The 19270-nt window shown below is 54.8% G+C and overlaps 6 protein-coding genes across 6 annotated transcripts; 3 read left to right on the top strand and 3 right to left on the bottom strand.

Annotated features, from left to right (window-relative positions):
• Positions 1-2171: 2171 nt before the first annotated feature.
• On the top strand, positions 2172-4106 carry ASPACDRAFT_60500 (uncharacterized protein; the record flags this gene model as incomplete). The annotated part of the gene is made up of 3 exons (XM_020203564.1): positions 2172-2187; positions 2344-3120; positions 3175-4106. The coding sequence occupies 3 exons, from the start codon at positions 2172-2174 to the stop codon at positions 4104-4106; spliced, it is 1725 nt and encodes a 574-aa protein (XP_020056005.1).
• Positions 4107-4990: 884 nt separating this feature from the next.
• Positions 4991-6178, top strand: ASPACDRAFT_78596 (uncharacterized protein). The gene has a single exon (XM_020205217.1). It carries the CDS (start codon positions 5397-5399, stop codon positions 6108-6110), a length of 714 nt encoding a protein of 237 aa, XP_020056006.1. The 5' UTR covers positions 4991-5396; the 3' UTR covers positions 6111-6178.
• A 55-nt stretch (positions 6179-6233) lies between these two features.
• ASPACDRAFT_78598 (uncharacterized protein) lies at positions 6234-8589 on the bottom strand. Its single transcript, XM_020205218.1, has 4 exons — positions 8297-8589; positions 8050-8225; positions 7223-7994; positions 6234-7173 (listed from the first exon to the last, which is right to left on the bottom strand). The coding sequence occupies exons 1-4, from the start codon at positions 8403-8405 to the stop codon at positions 6437-6439; spliced, it is 1794 nt and encodes a 597-aa protein (XP_020056007.1). The 5' UTR covers positions 8406-8589; the 3' UTR covers positions 6234-6436.
• Positions 8590-10143: 1554 nt separating this feature from the next.
• Positions 10144-12358, bottom strand: ASPACDRAFT_78599 (adenosine deaminase family protein). Its single transcript, XM_020205219.1, has 4 exons — positions 12038-12358; positions 11111-11983; positions 10544-11061; positions 10144-10482 (listed from the first exon to the last, which is right to left on the bottom strand). The coding sequence occupies exons 1-4, from the start codon at positions 12192-12194 to the stop codon at positions 10267-10269; spliced, it is 1764 nt and encodes a 587-aa protein (XP_020056008.1). The 5' UTR covers positions 12195-12358; the 3' UTR covers positions 10144-10266.
• Positions 12359-13627: 1269 nt separating this feature from the next.
• On the bottom strand, positions 13628-15809 carry ASPACDRAFT_52336 (uncharacterized protein; the record flags this gene model as incomplete). The annotated part of the gene is made up of 5 exons (XM_020202601.1): positions 13628-14152; positions 14217-14622; positions 14680-14760; positions 14818-15277; positions 15701-15809. 5 exons carry the CDS (start codon positions 15807-15809, stop codon positions 13628-13630), a joined length of 1581 nt encoding a protein of 526 aa, XP_020056009.1.
• Positions 15810-17567: 1758 nt separating this feature from the next.
• On the top strand, positions 17568-19140 carry ASPACDRAFT_43298 (uncharacterized protein; the record flags this gene model as incomplete). The annotated part of the gene is made up of 2 exons (XM_020201229.1): positions 17568-18814; positions 18870-19140. The coding sequence occupies 2 exons, from the start codon at positions 17568-17570 to the stop codon at positions 19138-19140; spliced, it is 1518 nt and encodes a 505-aa protein (XP_020056010.1).
• Between the last annotated feature and the right edge of the window lie 130 nt (positions 19141-19270).

A 19270-nucleotide genomic window follows, 5' to 3' on the forward strand; every position in this document is an offset into this window, starting at 1 on the left:
CTGCGAGTAAAAAGCCGGGGGCAGATCAAGGAAAGGAAGCTGGCAATTGGAAACCAAAGCAGGGAACGATCCGAGAACAACGCCTGCAAGCTCAACTTCAGGCCGAGGACTACATAGTCAGAGGGGAGAGAAGAGGTGGGGAGAAATCGGCAGAACAAAAGAAGAGGAGGAGGCAGAGGAGGAGAAGGCAGAGGAGGGAGCGAGCGAGCGAGCGAGCAAGAGGAGGAGGAGGGCGAGAGGAACGGACGGACTCCAACCAAATGACGGACGGCCGCCGGAACGGGACCGACGACTGCTACGCTGCTTTCAATTCTGCGCGCGGGATTCGCTTTGCGGTCAACGCGCATTGGCTTTAGAGTCATTTCTTCCCCGCTCCTCCTCTTTTCTCTGTCGCTTCCTCCCATCACCCCATCACCTTTTTCTTTCTCGCGAATTTGTCGCGTCGTCTCGTGTCGTTCGGACTTCTCTTCTCTAAAACCCGTGGTACTTCTTCAACTCCGATCTTCCCTCTCACTTTTCTTCCCCTCTTCCCACAAGATCTTCTCTTTCGTCTTGTTCTTGCGCATCAGGTGCTCGGGGAGGAATGCGACGATGGCACTCATTCCAGTGTCCTGGAACCCCGCTTACCTTCCATGCACCTCTGTCACCAACATCTCCCGATGACGAGATGCCTGGTCCATCATTCTTCTTCTCTCTTTACCGTGTTCCAGACGTTGCAAGATATGCTACAGATACAGGGTTCCTACTACTCGACAAAATAATGGGTGGGGGGATAGTCTGAATGATACGTACGCTGCACGCCTTTAAGCACGGCATTTTGCAATGCGCTATCATCCCACTGTCAAACTGGCATGACTGCTTTCCCATTCCACCGAGATGTCAGACAATCCTCTTCCAGACCAACAGTTGCATCGCTGCCTCCTCGCTGCCTACTACTCGACATGTCCTAATCCCCAGATATCCATCAAATCGGGTATACGTTTTGTGAGGAATCAGGGTCTCAGAAGATCGTAGGTGAGGGAGCAGGTGGGTTTGTCAGTTTGTAGGCAAGCGGCAAATGATGTGTGACAGTTCGCTTGAAGCTGGGTAATTGGCACCGCGACTGTCTGGCTATGCTAGTTGTGGTCGATAGTGATCGCAAGGATGGTCCAGGACTCGGGAAAACTCAAGTATTCCTTCACTTGGTGGATATCATATCCGACCAAGTTGCGTAGGATCAAAGTACGAGGAGGTACCAGGCCAGTGTATATCGAGCGAGCCGGCTGAGCCAAGTTGGTGGGTGCCAGGTGAGATGACGAAGCAAGAAAAGTGCTGGGACTGTGTTTAGTTAGTGGGTTTAGTTGATTCTTTGGTCGGGTGGGGCCATCACTAAAAATGGCCTAGCTCTTGACAGCCTGGAGCTCTCATGCCTCAGGCATTAACCAGGTATCCGCAGCTCCTCAAAGGGAAAGCGGATTACTTATTGGTCATTCATAATAATTGTCGACCGACGATTCGATTCCACCACCCCTCCGCCTTCTTCGTCCCCTATACCTTAATGTCCTTTCCCCCTCTTCCCCCTCTTCTTTCTCCCCAGATTTAATTCACCCCATATAGTTCGGCCCTCACTTGTCTGGCTGGGGTCTTTCAATTCATTCCTATCCCTCCGAGTTAATCTCCAGGTCCGGTGTTGGGTTGGTCTCGTTTCTTGGTCTGTCCCTACCGACACCTCGGGCTGAGTCAAAGTCTGCATGAGCGGTCCCGGTGCATGGTCAACAATGTGAGTCCCTTACGCTCATTCGGCATTTTCTTTCGCACTTGCCCTGGCGGTCGAGGTCTGGTGGAAATGGACACCTTGGATGCACGCTTGGGCAGCGGTCCGGTCAAACATCGTGTGGTTCCGTTTGCCAACGTAGGGGAAACATGACAACTAAGTGTGGGTGCCAAATCAGTGCCGGTTTACGACCAACCCGCCGTTCTTCTTCCTCCTCCTCCTCCTCTCCCATAAATCGCCGGTTCCCTGTTGATTAGACGAAATCAACCTTTTCGGAGGGCCTTTGGCGGCAGACCATTACCCAAAAAAGCTGAGACAATAAGACAACGCGGACGATATTGTTGGGGTTGGCTGTTCGGAGAATCAAAGCGGCGTCTCGGCCGTGACTGTGGTTGAAGCGAGTTGAGAATCTTGCAGCATGACTGCTACGTTGAGTATGTCTTTTACCAACGATATCTGTTCCTCGGGAGAAGGAACGCCTGGCGTTCTTGGTGCGTACAAATAATGGAAATTGCCCCCGAGGCGGGCCACACAGAAGGAAGGTTGGAGGGTCTGCTAGCTGCTGGGTTGCTGATACTGTTCACCCGCAGATGGGATGTTCAATGCGGCTCCTGATACACCGTCTCCTGTCTACCCGGATCGTTTGATTCGTCCTCTCCCTAGGCGTACCCTTCGCTCTCGCCTGTCCTCCGAAGCGGCCGACTCGATCCTCTTCCCTCCGGCCCCGGCAACACAACTTTTCTACGGGACCTCGGTGGATGGCACGAACCATGTAAATGACACGAAGGTGTACGTACAACAGAGTGAAGGTGGTGATCAGAGCCCCGAGCGTGACCACCTCCATTACGAGAACGGAGTAGAGCTGGAGAGCGGCGATGAGGACAGGCCTGTAGTTGTTCGACGAAGTGCCGGTTTTCGAGGGTCCTCTCTGTCCCCGTCGGCCTCCAGTGCACAACCTCAGGCCGTCCCCACCAACGGGGACCGGGCGCCCGTTAAGTCGTCCTCGGCGGGTCCTGATGGGTACGACGCGTTTGAGAACACTAACAACAAAAAGAAACGCAAGATCCCGACTCCAGGCAGCCTCGGGAGCCACCATTCCACCCTTTCCCCTGAATTTTCCACTATGGGGCTGGCCAGCTCGGTCCAACCCTCCTCGACCAGTGAAAGCAGCCATGTGAGTACATTCTACGGCACCGGGAGCCCCGCGTCTCCGATTTCCAGTGGCATGTCCGGGGCTGGCAGAGGTCGTCTCGGTCGTCAACCGCATCGCAGCACAGGGCGAAACTCTTTCTCGCTTCATTCACCGATCAGTTGGCCTCGGACCCCCAGCCGACGTGACGGTCCGTTGTCCTCCCCTGGGCCTGCAGGTACGCAACCATCCGTCTCCCGGTCAACCAGACCTTTGCTTATTTGTACTCCAGGTGACTCGTCCGAGAAGCCCGACCAGGGTATCATCTCAACGGCCATTGCCAATGCTGCTGCGTCCGCGTTTGCCCCTTCCCCTACCGGTCCCAAGCATGTTAGCATGCTAGAGCAACAAACTCCCACGCCTACCAAGACACAATTCACGTTCACGTGTGAATCCGATTCCTCGAGAGGCATGGCGCTCCAACCCCAGACTTCGTATCCCCCACACCACCGCTCACCCTTGTCTCTCCCCGCTGCCGCACCGAATCCGAGGGGTCCCTCTCAGGGAACACAAACGAGCCCCCGCATGGCCGCTCAGCCCAACTCGCAGGAATCTCAGCACCAAGCACAGCAACCACAAGCGGGCACGGGTGAAGTTCCGGCGGCCAGGAAGAAAAAGCGATCGCCAGGAAGCATCTACGCCCTGGCTGCGCGTCAACGCAAAATCCAGCAGCAGTACGCAAATCTCCACCATCCCCCAAGCATTGAGGACATCTGGATCTGTGAGTTCTGTGAGTACGAGAGTATCTTTGGACACCCACCGGAGGCCCTCATTCGGCAATACGAAATCAAGGATCGTAAAGAGCGCAAGCGACTGGCAGAGAAGAAGCGGCTGCTTGAGAAAGCCAAGATGAAAGGTCGGAAAGGCAAGAAGGCGACCAAGAATGCCACTAAGCAGGCAGCAGCTCAGCCGGCAACCTATGATCATGGATACGATCGCGCATCTGTGGACCACTCTTCGATGGGAGGCGGGGCTGGAACCCATGAGGATGAGCATGGGAGCAACGAGCATGAGGAAGAGGCGGAATCGAGCCCACCAGCACCACCACCTTTAGCTCCACCGACCAGTGCCAAGGGCGCCATACCACCGAGTAATGCACCAAAAGTGGCAGCGACGGGGTCTGGCGCTAAAGGGATTGTTGACGGAGAGACGCGGCCGCCCTGACAAAGAAGCGATGGCGCTCGGGTATGTGACCGGTGAGCCGCCATCGCGATTGTTCGGTTTTGAGTCCTTGTCTCTTGATGTCTCATGGTTTGTTTTGTTTTTGTCCTGTATGATTGATTGTTAGCCTTGTTTTGTTTTGTCTTGTTTTGCATGGAATGAATCCCCGCTCTGGTCGATGAATGTCACGTCAGCGTCATGCATGGTTTCTGGTCCAATTGGCATTGTGTTTCAACATTGATACATATTGGAAGGATGGGGGATGAATTGGGTTGCATAGTTGCATAGGGATAAGGTTTGGTTGATTGACTATCAATAATGAGGTCTGATGGCATGTGCAGATGTGAGATTTGGCAGGTTTGGCAGGTTAGCCTGGCTTAGTAGCAGCTGTCTGGTGTATATGCTGTCTAGCTAGTAGTTAGCAGTTGTGTTAGGGAGAAGGTCGAGATGAATGAGATGAACAAAGAAGCCTTGCAAGGGAGGCAGGCGGTTAAAGTCTGAATGCTGAAAGGTTTCCAGTTGTTTTGTAGTTAATCGCCAAGCGAGGATCGATTGGAATCCAGCCACCGACTGCTGAGGCGGGCGCTTTGTGTGCACCAACCATTCTGGTAGCGGGGAGTGTCTAAGCGCCGCCTGTCGATCTGAAACGGGCCGTAGGAGTGTGCAGAACCCATCGGATTCCCGCAGTGGCAGTGGCTGACTTCAAGGTTCTCTTCGCGCGCGTTTGCCGATGCAAGGTCTACCTGGTAAACTCACGCTATAGTGTTCAACCTGGAGAGGGGGGGAGTTTGTTCGTGAAGAAGATAAAAATAGGTTTTTGAGGGTGGGTGGTCTGGGAGCCGTGGAAGGATATAAAGAGGTGAATGGCGAGGTGAAGGGAATTGTTCAGCAAGCAAGCCAGCAACGTTCTTTCACTCACTGATCTTTCTGTGTTCTGTTTGTCGGCCATTGACATTCTTCTCTACATAAGCTTGAATCTGCATATTGATACTTCTTAACACTTCATTCGGTGGAGTACATACTCGAGACCATCCTTGTGCATATATCAGACATATACCCGAGGCAGCGCCCTTCCTTCCTTCTTTCTTTCTTTCCAAGTGACTTTCTCCTTCTTCTGGTCTACATAGATCTGCTTCAGCATATATACATACACATACAGATCCTGGAGTTGTCCTGCGCCGGCGCATACAACACCACAGCACACCTCACCGCATCAAAACCACAACCACAACCATAATCAACCTCGCGCAGCAACCCAACCCCACCACACCAAAGCCCTCAAGTACCTTAAGAATGTGGTTCCTCCTCCTCCGCCTCTTCAAGTTCGGCGTCAAAGCCCACAAAACCCACAAGGCCAAAAAGAACGGCACCTACGACCCTTCCTCCTCTTCGGGGGGATTCCCCATGTCCGCATCCAACAAAACCGGCACCACCACCACCATCTCCGCCACCTCGAACAACATCCCTCCACACCTCCGCCGCAGCAAGCCAAAACACTACCTCAACCTCTTCCTGCACATCCTCCAACTCGCCTTCGGGTTAACCGCCCTAGCCCTCTACGCGCACCACATCCACACCATCCACGACTCGTCCCCGACGGCCACAGCCGGCGCGAAATGGGTGTACGCGATCGTGACTGCATTGCTGGGCTGCGGCACCGCGATAGCGTACATCGTGCTGATGCAGTACATTCTGAAGACGAGAGTGCCCGTCGCGCGGCGGGAGAGCTGGCAGCTGCCCATGTTTGTGTGGGAGGCGGTGCTGTGTGTGGTGTGGTTGACGCTGTTTGGGATCTTCGGGACGGAGTATCTGGGCAAGAAGTCGGCGACGGAGAGTGGGGAGACAAGGCGGATGCGGCATGCCGTTTGGGTGGATTTGGTGAATTTGGGGCTCTGGGTGGGTTCGGCGGGGTGGACGGGGGTGAGGTGGTGGGGGAATCAGAGAAGACCTACTGGAGAGGGGGAGGGTGAGGGGCTGGAGAAGGGGGTTGAGGGGGAGATGGTTTGATTCTTCTTCTTGGGTAGTTATGGGGTTTGGAGACGGAGGGTGGAAGGGAGGAGGGGTTGGGTTGGGGGATGGATGGAGGCAAGGGAGGAAGGAAGAAGGAGTCTGGGTAAGAAAGGGTCGGGTGGGAAAATCGGTGGCTTAATGGAGGGCTCTACGGTGTTTACGGTGTCTCTGGTTTATTATTGTGAAGCAGCATGGTTTGTTCTTTCTTTTATCTCTCAAGCACAAGCAAGCCGTATCTACCATTTCGAAATGCCGCTGCATACATCGTGATCGTTTCCCGTGACTTCGTATTATGAACATCCTCCTGCAACACCTCCTGGCAATCAGGCCCCAGTATTCTCAGCACGGCACCACCCAAAACTCCCGCGGCTCTGCTCCAGCATCATGCTGATTCCGCTGCGGCTGGGAGGCAACGAGAACGGAGTCAGCAAAGTCGGTCCCTCATCCTCCTCGGCGCTGTCGTCCTCGACATCAGAGTGCACGGAAATCTCATCGTCTGATATGGTCTCCATAGTCACACCAGAGGTCGGGGCTGTCGATACAGTGCCGGTTGAGCTCTCAAACTGAGGAGACAGGTTCGTGTTGGTGAGTATCCCACTAGATGCTGCTTGCATCGGGTCTGGGGGTGCTGGCGCGGACAGCGACCCGAGGCCAGAAACCTCCACAGACGACGCAAGGAAGTGCTCCTGGCGGACACTATCCGAGAACCGTTGCCGAAAGTTCTTGTTGACCAGCTGGGCCGTAGACGGCTGGTAGTTCTCGGGCTCCAGGTGTCGGTAGTCATAGCGGCGAATAGCGCTTGGCACGAAGAAGTTCGGCTTTGGGGTGGGTGGCTTGACCAGGAAGTCGCCCCACGGACGCTTTCGCGGGGGCGGTGAAGGAGCTCTAGGTGCACTGTCTGGGTTGAGCAGCTCCCTCAAATCCTCAAGGAATGTCGCCGGCAGACTGCCCGACTTGAATTGCTCTTTTGGCTGAGTGGCAGTTGTATCAGGTGTCTTTGACTGGGATTTAATGCTTTCACACAGCTCTTGGTTTGTATCCTTAGGGGATATAGCAACCTCTTGAGAAAGAATCAGAACCCGTTTCTATGCTAGCAAGTCACTGCCTACCTTCCACAGTCTCGGACACCTTGATCTCATTCTGCTTGGATTCAATCTGAGAATAGTCGCCGGTCAGTGCGGCCGACTCTGGAACGACAGAGACGCCAATGGTTTCCAACAGCGGCTGAGAGGAATCACGCTGTATCGACTTCTGAGATCCAACAGGTCTCACACTCTCAGGAATGGAGTCGTCTTGCGGAGTCAAGATGCGACCAGAATCACCACTAGTCCCCGAGGAAAGTCGGGATGACCCGCGTGGCTTGAGTGCAGGTCCGCGAAGGTCTTCAGCATCCAGTGGGGTAGATTCCGGCGGAGTCTTCTCGAAGACCGAACTGCTGGTGGTGCCAGACGATTGCTGAGAGGATTTGCGCCGCATCAGCACTGGGCGAGTTTCGGGGTAGTCCGTCATCAGTGGAGCAGGGTCCTGATTAGAACTGCCCGTGGTACCGGTGGAGTGCTGCGACGACTTGCGACGCATGATCACTGGTCGACGTTTGGCTCCTCTCGCTTTCGCGGCCACGACAAAAGTCTTCTTCTGCGGAGTTCTTGTGGCAGGCTCTGGCACGATTAATGGAGTGGTGGGAGTGGGCGTGAGTGTATTAGAGGGTTTGCGGGTGGTGCTCTGACCGTCCAGGCCAGTGAGCAGAATACGGGTAGTCTTGTGTGTTTCCCCGTGGGAGGAGTGACTGCTACTCGGCTTCTTCAGAATGGGTGGAAGTGGCCTGCCGCTGCCACTGCTGGGCTTGCGTGGCTTGTCTGCCTGGGCTGCTCTCTTGTGGGCCTGAGGAAGGTTAGACCCAGAGAAATATCCGTACAGGCAGTGTCAGGATCCATACCTTGTGCAGCTCGGATAGGGAAATCGAACGCTGGTCTGAGATCCTCGAAAACAGGTCGGCTAGCATGGAGCCAGTCATAGATCGCAGCAGGCGCTTGCTACCCCCGAGCCTCCAAAAGAAGTTCTCAAGCCGGTATCCTTTGTCGTCATTGTGCACTGAGGGGTTGGCACTGTAGACTAGAAGATAGCCGGATAGAGTAAGCACAGTACAATTCATCGCGGGAGAGAGAAGGTGCGGCCACGCTCACCTCTCCACAAACGGGCAACATCTGCGATGTCCACTGAGTCTGCCCCGCTCAGGTCTGCAGAAACCTCTTTGGTCGCTGTCGACAACAAGCCTTTGGGAAGACGCTCCATTGTTTTCTTGCTCTCCGCTGAACCCGCCAAAAGACGGTTACGACAACGACAAGAGGATTGAAGCAGACAAGCTACATAGTATGGGAGAATAGGGGGACCGGGGGAACAGAGGAAAGGTAAGTGAGGTAGGTGCGCGAGTGTTAGCAGGTGATGCTGTCAGTGTTGCGTGTGGCGGTGAATTGGGGAAGGGAAGGGAATCGAATCCGGGGGAGGCCCATAAATTCATCAATTCACTCACTTCACACACAGGGGTTTGTGTTTGGGAGATCAATGAATGGTCGGAACACTTTCCAGGCCGATGGATGGATCAGCTGCAAGGGCAGGCCATACGAAACCCCGGAGATCTTCAGCCTGCAGCCTTAATCCAAGCCCTGTACTCCAGGACAGAGGATAAGTCAATGGTAGGTGGGTAAGTACTGTACAGTACAAGTAAGTAATAGGCGGGATTAGCAGGCGCAGATGCCGCCGCCGCCTATTCTATTTCCTTCTTTCTTGTTGTGTTCTTCTTCTTCACTTCCTGCTGCTCTATGTCCAGGTGACCACTGCTCATTCCAATCGCCCTGCAGGCACTGATTCACTGCAGCTGACTCCAACCCAGTTTTGTGTGCAGAACATCTGCAAGAAACTCGAAAGCCGGGGGGCACTGGGGGGCACTGGGGGGCACTGGGGGAAAGGAAAGGATCATCGAAGCGGAACGAAAAGAGGCGGACAGTTCGGATTGACCTGTCATTTACTCACTCACTCATCCACTTCCCAAGCGCTTAGCGAAGGCAAGACTCGCCTTTCTTCCCCCTTCTCCCTTCCCCTCCAGCCCGGTTGGCTGCCTTTTCCGCGCCCCTCGGAGCTTGCCGACAACAAACAAATCTGACAGATATCAGTGATTCATGTCCTCGTCTTTGTCATATGCTCGGCCCAAATTTACTCTCCCGCCCCCCTCCCCCGTGACCATGCGTTCTTCTTAGTGACTGACTGTATCTTACTAAGATTCCGAGATCCTCTGTGAAACAAACTCTGAGACTCTTTCCTAAACCGCCTCCCCGCGCACTATCACTGTGCTGCTGGTCACTACATTCTGGGGAGACGAGGAACTGCAGATTCTCCCGGTGGCTGTGCTGCATTCATCTGCTCCATTTCCCCGGGTTGGGGCGGATCGGGCACTTTACACGCCTATGGAGAAGTAGCAGCAAAAGCAATGTCCTTGCCTGCCGATTACACGGTGCAATTTCTGGACTTGGAAAGGCTACACAGTGCGTCTAAGCTCTTGCCTGGTGGGGCATGACAACCACAGGCAATACCAGCCGAGTTGGGGCAAGCGATCATCGCTCATCCGATGCACCATGGCTCACCGCCAGCCTCATTGCTTGGATCTCACCTACCAATGCGCTGAAAGCCGAGGTCCAGAGGCTTCCACGTTGGAATGCTACAAGTTGGAACCGGAGGTCTCCTGTCAATTGCCCAGCCTATGGGCATCAACCACTACCCGCAAAGCAGCACCGACAAATAACTTGCCCAAAATGGTCCAGCTTGTCGGCCATACTACCCACGTGCTGTGCAATGTGGTGTCACCGATAAACGCCTACCATATGTCAGGGCCCTCCTGCCTCTTCTTTCCCTTGATGTGTTCGCATTGAGTCAACATTCGGACACGTGATAGGGATTCAACACAAAGACATCACTTCTAGCGAAAACCCCGGGAGTCGGCACCAGAAGCTCAATGCATCTCGGGTACACTATTGGAGAACTCAGGACATTGGTTGTACTGATCCCGACTGATGTTTCGATGACATTGCAACAGGTAAAGATGGAATTCTCAATCCATCCACCTGACACGCATACATATATACATATATTTGTTGACACCTCATGCTGTAGTCATTCCCATCGTCGCGTTCTGCCACTCGTTGCCATACTCGTTGACAATCCATTGACAGAAATCCTCCCATTGTTGGTTCCACACTTGCATATATTGCGCTTTGATGCCGGTGCCACGTTCTCCAAGATCGATGTCCCGAACCCAATCTCCATCCGACTGGTCCTCGAAGTTGGCCCATCGAAGACTATTCTGAGCGAGGGCTCCCTGATTGCGTGGTGGCTGGTTAGATAAGAATGGTAGAAGAGTATCAGGAATCGGAACTAACCAGTCCAGCAAGTCCGATGTTGTCGAACCCTTGAATGGTTTGATAAAAGTCATAGCTTAGCCCAGCCGCATCCTGGCCAAGCATTGCGGGGTCGTCGTTGCTGATGGCAGTCGCAATGCCATGGGCAATCATCGCAGGCAACGGGTGATGCAGAACATCGGTCGCAAGGCGGAGAACCTCATTCGAGATAGGACAAACTTCAACCATGATCGAGTTGGTGATCACCTCGTCGATAAGTTGAGGATGCTTGTACAGACTGAACCCGTGGCCGATCCGTCGAGTGTTGAATAGGATTGCATCGACCAGATTGTAGTCGGTTGAGTTACCATCCCCAAGGGTCTCCCCAGCATGGAAGAAGAAAGGAATCGTGAGATTCAATCGCTCGGCTTGTTCACGAAACCAGACCAACTCCGGAGCCACATCGGACAAAGGACGGCCGAGATCTTCCTGGCCTACCAAGTCGTAACCGCTGATAAGTTCAGGGAACTTGGCCTTTCTCCCGAGAGCAACCTTCATGCCTGGTCATGTCAGCTTACCTTCCCTGACGCAAGGGACAGACCAACTTACTGCTCGTGAGCGAGGCACGATCCTCGCTTCGGATGTCCGACCAGATCACACGGGCGCCCCAGAAATTCTTCCCTTTGTCGCTCTGCTTGAACTTATCCAGTTCCTCCACCATTACCTGCCAGTACACATCGAGATTCGGGTCAGCGTCCTCGTCACCTTGGTGGACCAGAATCCCCGAGGATGCGCTGGCACGAATCTCGACCCAGTTTATGCCGTCGTCGATCAGAGCTGCAAAGAGCTGCTGGTAGAATGTTCGTAAAATAGGCTCGTACGACATCATGCTGTCAGCCGGCGTGAAGGCAGCTTGGAAGATCCTCCAAATCTGGTCGACGCCAAGGTCGTGCCGAATGGAATCCTCGGGCTGGAGCTCGAGCTTAGACAAGACGAAGTCGGCAAAAGCTTGGCTTCCCCCGGTAAATGACTGAGCGGCATACTTGACCGGGAGCTGAGTGTTGGGTACGTAGTCTGTGGAATCAATTGCCGGCCCTGAGGCTGCAATTGTGTGGTTGACGTGGGCGAAAGTGAGGGTCGCGTTCTTCCGTTCGATTTCATTCGTGACCGGCTGCGACACGGTGACGACCATCCCCTCAGTCTTCATGACAGCGTCGAGTAGAATCTCATACGGAAGCATCGAGGCCAGATGGGCATGCAGGAGAGCGCCCTTGGGCATCCGCTTCACGATCTTCCAGAGTTGTGTGTCGGGAATGAGCGGCTTGGCCTTGGGAAACATCTCGCCCGCGAACCTTTCCTTGTCCTCGTCTTCCACCGTCCCGGGCACCCTCCAGAAACTGTCAATCTCATACTGACGGATCGCATCGACAATAGCATCTGCCTGTCGAGCGACTGCAGAGAGTTTCTGTCGAAAGGCGTGATCTGCGCCCGCGTCAGTCTGAAGCAAGATGATTTCGAATGATCCGATCTACGCACCCTGTCGCTGTCGCTTCTCCAGCGTGATCAATGCCGACCGATCCTGGAGATGCTTCTGCACCGCACTGCTGTTGACGTCCGGCTCTCCATCGAACACAATTGCAGTGGAAACAGCCGAGACCGAAAGGGCGGCGACCAGACTTTTGCAGAGATGCATGGTGAGGGAGAGAACAGGGAAGGGGGGTCACTTCCAATGCCACGGGGAAGGCGGCCGTCAGCAAAAGAACAAATATCGTATGACTCTTCTCTCACTGCGACAACAGGCAGCACACTAGAGCTTATATGTCCTCTGAGTCCCGCGTTCAATTGATCACTGAGAGGCGGGGGGTAGCAGTAGCAATTAACGCGCGGGGGCAATTCATCTAAGATATACCTAATCAGGACCAGCAAACACGACTAGCTGCCTCGAGTCAATTTCCAATGGAGACAACGGACCCAATGCATGCGAGAGCTCCGATCCCACTCAGCCTTGGCGTTGGGCCTGAGAAGATAACCTGGCGAGGGAATGGAACCGGTGGGCTTTAGACTCCGTCCGTTCCTGCTCGCTGTCGCTACTATCAGCGTAAACTATCGCCAAGCTGCAGCCGCTAATTCACCTTACAACACTAACGGACACTAATAAGATGTGGATTTGTTCAGGAGGGAGAACAACCGCGTCAATGGCAGAGAAAGCAAAAACAAACAAATCAATCCTTAAAAAAAATCTGGAACCAGAAAAAAGACACCACTTCCACGACAAGTAAATCAGTTGGGGATTCCCATGGTTCAGAGCCCAATCTATCAGGGACGGGGGAAGAGGGACGGGGGAACCAGGACCCTAGCTTAGCCTGGGTGACCCTGGTTAGAATGCCTGGAGACTACCCAAGACTAACGAGTGGCTGGACCAACTGTGGGAACGCAGCGGATCTTCCCAGGAGGGGAAGAAAATCAGGGAACTCCCGCCAAGCCCCAAGCCCCAATCGATCTGCATGACCGTGACAACTCCTCGGGGCCTCGGGGGATCACAACAACAAGAAGTAAGTAATCATGACTTCTGACTACGCAGTAATCCTGCCCATATTTACTGGAACATGATGATGAAGTCATCCTCGAAATCACACACGGTCAACTTACTCATACATGTGGAGTAAGTGGACTGTTTGTGGCGGATCGGACTATACAGATTGCTCGCGGATTACGTCAATGCAGCCCCTGCTTCTGATCCACTGCTTACATCTGGGTTCGACTTCGGATTCGGGATAGGGCGGTCCCCGAATCAGCATCGCACGGCACGGCCGTGCACAGAATGAATTACTGTGACTACTTAATAGCTACTGTACATGCTGGAATCACGATGCTAAGCGCATGCACCCAGCACAGTGCCACGCGAATCCTACCATGACCACTCACTCGACGACGCGTGTATCATCTCGTGGGAACCGCAACGGAGATTACAATCTTTAAAAGCCATTGACTTTGACAGTGGCGCACAAGCGGCTTGGCTGAGATTGTATAATGGAAAGAAACTTTCGCCTCATGTCATTGTTTCATTCAGATATCCGATTGAACCATCTAGTCTCCAGCATCCCCCAAGTTCAACAAACAGAGAAATCATAACCCCGTACAATTACCATCAATCCGCTCCGAAGAGACCAGTTGCATCAGCACCCCATCCTCCGCAAACAACAACATATTGTCCGACCCCTGCTGAAACTCGGGCCAGTTAAACAAACTCTGATTATTCGGGTTCAGCGCCGCCCCCTCGATGGCCAGCCGGGCCGGACCCCGGGCGGGATCCTCCGCGAAGGACAGCCATAGCGCCTCCATCGCGTAGCTGACGTCCCACTGGAACGGCGTCGAGGGGCCCCCGTACTGGAAGTGGGTGCCGAACAGCATCGGCAGCTCGGAGCTATGGTAGGCGCCGAACCAGGGAAGGGGCGAGATGTTGGAGAAGTTGCCGGCGTACTGGTAGCGGTAGGTGGGGACGTTGGCCAGGTTGCGGTTCTTGACCTCCTGGGCCACGGGGCAGGCGATGATGGATTCGGTGAGTTGGAAGAGCGTTGCGGCGCCAGGGCCATCGGGCGTGAAGGAGACGAAGCCGGCGCCTTCGTTGGTGTTGCTGCCGATGATCATGGGCTGGGTTTGCCGGGGTTAGCTGGAGAGATGGCGAGGGGGATACAGGAGGCAACGCAGCACTCACGATCTTAGCCACCTTGCCTTCGAGTGCCCGTTGGGTCCAGTTGGCAAAGACGGTGACGTTGTCCACGGAGGGCTTGAAGGAGATGGACGGTGTGCCGGAGTACGTGGACAGGGCGGTCTCCAGAGTCCGTGCGGGCACTTTGCGCACGCAGCTGAGCTCGGCGGAGCTGTTCAGTCCACCGCAGCCGACGAGACCTGCCAAGAAGGTAAAGTTGCTGTGGGTATAATCCGAGAAGCTTACGATGCCAGGGGCACCGGAGTCGGCAGAGATGGCGGCCACGATGGGATCATCGGGGTAGGAGTAGGTGTAGAGCGAGACACTGCCTCCTCCGGCAGACTGGCCCCAGAGCGTAATTCGGTCAGGGTCTCCGCCAAAGTTGGCAATGTTGTCGTGTACCCACTCCACGCTATACCACGTCAGCTATCTTGCAGACCATCATGAATTGCAGGGGTAAGTGACATACGCCAATCGCTGATCGAGCAGCCCCGCGTTCTGATTCTCCAGTCCCTCGGCATTCGGGAATCCGAAGACATTGACACGATAGCTTTGACGAGTTAGCCGTACCGTCCTCTATCAGACCACCATACACAAGGAGAAATACTTCATGATAACCACAATGTGTGCCTGGGTCCGCTGCACCCAGTTATCCGGGATCTTATACAAGGAAGCCTGCCCTCCGCTCGTGAACCCTCCCCCAGGGACATAAAGCAGCACCGGCAACGGGCGCTGCTGAGAACGGATCTTCTCCACCGATGGAGCCCAAATCGAGAGGTAGAGGCAATCTTCCGAGTCCCCTCCGCTGATCAGGAACCCGGTTTCATACGCCGTGTAGATCGACGTGCTGTTGCTCGTCTGCTGCATGCAGGAGGCAGGGAGTGCAAAAGCATTGACCGTGCCATTGGGCTGCTTGGGTACGGGTTTGGCGAACCGAAGATCCCCTACGGGAGGCTCTGCAAATGGAACCCCCAGAAACTGACGGACATCGGGGGTAGTGAGGTTGACGAAGCCTTGAACTGGGCCGCTGGAGGTCTGGACAAGAAGTCCTTCTCCCAGGGTCGAGCCTGGAGAGATGGGGGATGCAGATGACCCGGGGCCTAGGTTCAGTAAGGCGATGAGCCCCACCGCTGTGCGAAGAGTATTTAAAAACATGACGATAATGTGTGATGGATAGGTATTACGGATTGAACGGGGGGGTTGAGCAGCCTTTTATGTCTCAACTCGCGCAACCCCGCCCAAGGACCCGGGAGATTGAACGTGGCCCTCATCGCTTGGGGTTAAAAGGTCTGTTGAAGATCAAGAGGCACAGGGAAAGGGTTCTCCCGTCGAAGCTTTTCGGACTGTCGGTCAGCTATAAGAAGCTAGGACGGGACGATTGGTTTTCGCGGCGATTCTTTGTAAGAACTGTGTTTGTACACATTCTTGGCACTCTATTGGCCGCTGATGAGGGTTTAGTGCTTGACTTGGCGGGTATGCAGTAGCCATACGTCTGTCAATAAGTATCGACGAGGTTGTCGACACGGGATGGACAGCCAGGGTTGCTTTCAGGGATTCAGGAACAGTGGAAGGGGTCGACGAAGAAAACGCGGGGTGCATTGGGGGGGTAAGAATTTTGGTAGCTGTGGGGTAATCCGGGGGAACCGGGGAAATATTTGATCTGGATGAATGCAAAGCCCAGTTATGCAGCCGAGGTTGATGGTGTGGTCTTGTCTCCATCCCGGCTGAACCTTTTGCCCGCCCCCTCAGGCCAAGACATGACAACGAGCATGGGCCTCGCGACCTGAGCTGATGGTGCGAAAATCATGGCAAACAGTGAACAATGCTTCCGCGTATCAATGCCTCACTACAGCGCTTTTGAAAGTGTTCCACGACCACAAGACCGTATATAGGTTTCAAGACTGGAATCTCTTTCTACATATCGAGGCATCAGGCAGTCAGCGATCTGGCTTGATCAGGGTCTTGCTGAGTACCTGCTTTGAACTGCTCTATCTCGCAAATTCATTGCCCTTATCGTCATCTTCCAGACCGGGTCGGACTCGGTCTATCTGCCATGCCAGGATGAATTTATCACGCAAAAGCTGTCAGGCAGCACAACAACAACAACGCATGTTAAATAGGTCGATGAGTCGTTGAGGCTTTGGACAACGCTCTAGTAACAACCTGGAAGGGGAAGGGCAGGTGGCCCACAGTTGGCCGATGGTATGATCTTTCCATGAGTTGAGCGACGACTTCTGCTTAAGCGAGAGTGTCTGCGAAAGGAGCGTACCAAGTGTTCAAATACGTCCTTAATTGCACCGTGGACCTCGGATGACATAACCTGGCTAAGCACTCTTGGCAACCTGGCAAGCTTTCCCTTTCGGGCCGTCCTTCTCCCTGTGGTTAGACTCGGAACCAACAAGCCCAATCACCACCGGGTCAATGCAGAGAATCTAAGCAGCTGCCCGGGTACTGCCCATTCAATTGATGCCGAATTGCAAGGCTGACCTGGCTGACCTGGCCCGATTCGAGACCAGATCTCACCGGATTGTGTGTCGAGGGCCGACTTGTCCTAAGGATTGTCGGCCGAGCTCATCATGGATTTATGGCTCACAATTTTAGTCGACCACGGCGCCACGACGGATCCTTGGATGATGTGGATGCCAACGCAACCGTCCTATGATCATTACAAAATGTCGCAGTCCCCCGTCAGACAGTCAGACACAAACTGACCATGGCGAAGTGGATACCGGCCTCGGTCAACCTCCGCGCTCCCCGTCGGAAAAATTCTGGGTCTTCCCCCACTCTGGGGTGCATTCTTTGCGGAGAACAAACAACTGGAGATGTCGAATCAGCCAGGCAATGACTGGAAGGAAGCCGACGCTTCAACCTCTCTGCTCACCGGAGTCTCGCCAGTTTGGCCACTTTGCCGACTGCTCGTGGGGGGGGGCCGCACGCATCTTGACTCTGCTTCCCCCCATCCCACCCAAACCCACTCTCTGGCCAAATGACGACTCAGCTCTCAAATCCCGGACACTTGTGTTCCGCGTTGCCGTTTCAGCGAAACCCAATCCGACGTGCAGGAAGCAAGTCAGCCATGACTACTACCCAAGTCAGCCGACGAAATACCGACAGACGTGGGGTGGGAAATGTCTGAATCTGGGCGGGATGATACTTGCGGGGATCAGCCCATAAGCAAGATAACAGCCAGCTGCGTGTATCCGGAGGCTGCCTCAGGGGGTGGTCCTTCTTGCGTTCTTCCCACGTACTTAAACCCCTCGCTCCATCCTCTTCCTAAGTGTTTTTCTCTTCATTGCATAGCTCCTGCCTTGCTCTTGACACAGCCAGAAGCCGAAGTCAGAGCCCATCCGTGTCAAGATGCAGGGATCAGCCCTCCGCTATGCCCAGATTTTCTTGGTCTCGCTCCCTTCCTTCGTCCTGTTTGGATACAATCAATCCGGTGTAGGTGGTCTGGATGATTTTACCTCCTGGATCCGACAGTTCCCCGAAATCGACACCGTAAACACGACCGGAGCCCAAGAAAATCACAATGCCACCGTGCAAGGCGCAGTGGTGGCCTCCTACACAATCGGGGCTCTCATCGGGGCTCTTTCCTGTACGGCCGTGGGTGACATCCTCGGTCGCCGGCGAACGATCTTCGTGGGAGCGCTGGTGGCCCTGATCGGGCAGGCTCTGGAGTGCACGGCGTTTGCTCTGTCGCAATTTGTCGTGGGCCGAGTGATCCTCGGTGTGGGCGTGGGCATGCTGAGCGCGACCGTGCCGGTCTGGCAGTCCGAATGCTCGCCTGCGGCGCAGCGTGGACGCAACGTGGTGCTGACGGGCATGTTCATCGCGCTGGGGTTTGCCCTGACGCAGTGGGTCAACTTCGGCTTCTACCACATGCAAGCGTCATCGGCGGCCTGGCGCGTCTCGCTGGCCATCCCGTCCATCTTCTCCTTCATCGTCATGGGCAGCATCTTCTTTCTGCCCGAGTCCCCCCGGTGGCTGGTCATGAAGAACCGGCCCGACCTGGCGCAGCGCACGCTGGCCGCCCTGCGCGGCCAGGCGCTCGAGTCCCTCGAGGTGGTCGCGGAGCTGCGCGCCTTCGAGGTCTCCCTCGAGGAGACCTCCAACGGCAACCTGCGGCTGCGTGATATCTTCACGATGGGCGAGGAGAAGCTCTTCTACCGCTTCTGCCTGTGCATCATCCTGCAGTTCTTCCAGCAGATGAGCGGCGGCACGCTCATCTCCGTGTACATCCCGACGATATTCGAGACCGACCTGGGGCTGGGCGCCAGCCTGTCCAAGATCCTGGCCGCGTGCGCCCTGACCTGGAAGTTTCTGTGTTGCTTCGTCGGGTTCGCCATCATCGACCGCATGGGCCGCCGCACCGCCTTCATGGTCAGCGGCGGCGGCATGTCGCTGTGCATGCTGGCCCTGGCCGTCTCCAACTCCTTCCAGGACAACCACACCGCCTCCATCGTCTCCGCGTTTTTTATCTTCCTGTACAACTTCTTCCTGCCCGTCGGCTTCCTGGGCGCCAACTTCCTCTACCCGGCCGAGGTGGCCCCTGCGCGGTTGCGCGTGGCGATGCAGTCGTTCGCCATTGCCAATCAGTGGCTATGGTATGTGCCTTGACCCCAGTCTGTCATTTATATAATAGAATCTAACCTCGTGTAGGATGTTCGTCGTGGCAATGATCACCCCCGTCGCCGTCACCGACATCGGCTACCGGTACTACATCGTCTATACCGTCATCGCGGGCATCATTCCGCCCGCCATCTACTTCTTCTACCCCGAGACCAAGAACCGGTCGCTCGAGGAGGTGGATGAGATCTTCCGCGACTCGCGGTCCATCTTCGAGGCTGTCTCGATGTCCAAGCGCAAGCCCGTGGGCGATCGGGTCGTCGAGCAGTTCCTGGAGAAGGCGACTGTTGAACAGGTGGAGTAGTCGATGTCGTCTGTAGCATGAAACATCGAGTGAATTGATGATGTGATGTCTGTATGGTCTAGATGAATAGATTGTTTTTTTGAGAGCTGTTACTTCTCCTTTGCGTATGATAACCAAGTAACTTGTGTTG

The sequence above is a fragment of the Aspergillus aculeatus genome, assembly GCF_001890905.1.
Source record: "Aspergillus aculeatus ATCC 16872 unplaced genomic scaffold ASPACscaffold_8, whole genome shotgun sequence".
NCBI classification, from domain to species: Eukaryota; Fungi; Ascomycota; class Eurotiomycetes; order Eurotiales; family Aspergillaceae; genus Aspergillus; species Aspergillus aculeatus.

What these genes read in the sequence shown, in the direction of transcription:
- ASPACDRAFT_78596 (XM_020205217.1), top strand. Translation starts at nt 5,397, where the DNA reads ATGTGGTTCCTCCTCCTCCGCCTCTTCAAGTTCGGCGTCAAAGCCCAC.
- ASPACDRAFT_78598 (XM_020205218.1), bottom strand. Translation starts at nt 8,405, where the DNA reads ATGGAGCGTCTTCCCAAAGGCTTGTTGTCGACAGCGACCAAAGAGGTT. An exon ending in CCCTATCCGAGCTGCACAAG is followed by an intron (nt 7,995 to 8,049) that starts GTATGGATCCTG and finishes AACCTTCCTCAG; the next exon opens with GCCCACAAGAGAGCAGCCCA. An exon ending in GGTGTCCGAGACTGTGGAAG is followed by an intron (nt 7,174 to 7,222) that starts GTAGGCAGTGAC and finishes TTCTTTCTCAAG; the next exon opens with AGGTTGCTATATCCCCTAAG.
- ASPACDRAFT_78599 (XM_020205219.1), bottom strand. Translation starts at nt 12,194, where the DNA reads ATGCATCTCTGCAAAAGTCTGGTCGCCGCCCTTTCGGTCTCGGCTGTT. An exon ending in TCGTGCCTCGCTCACGAGCA is followed by an intron (nt 11,062 to 11,110) that starts GTAAGTTGGTCT and finishes TGACATGACCAG; the next exon opens with GCATGAAGGTTGCTCTCGGG. An exon ending in ACATCGGACTTGCTGGACTG is followed by an intron (nt 10,483 to 10,543) that starts GTTAGTTCCGAT and finishes CCACGCAATCAG; the next exon opens with GGAGCCCTCGCTCAGAATAG.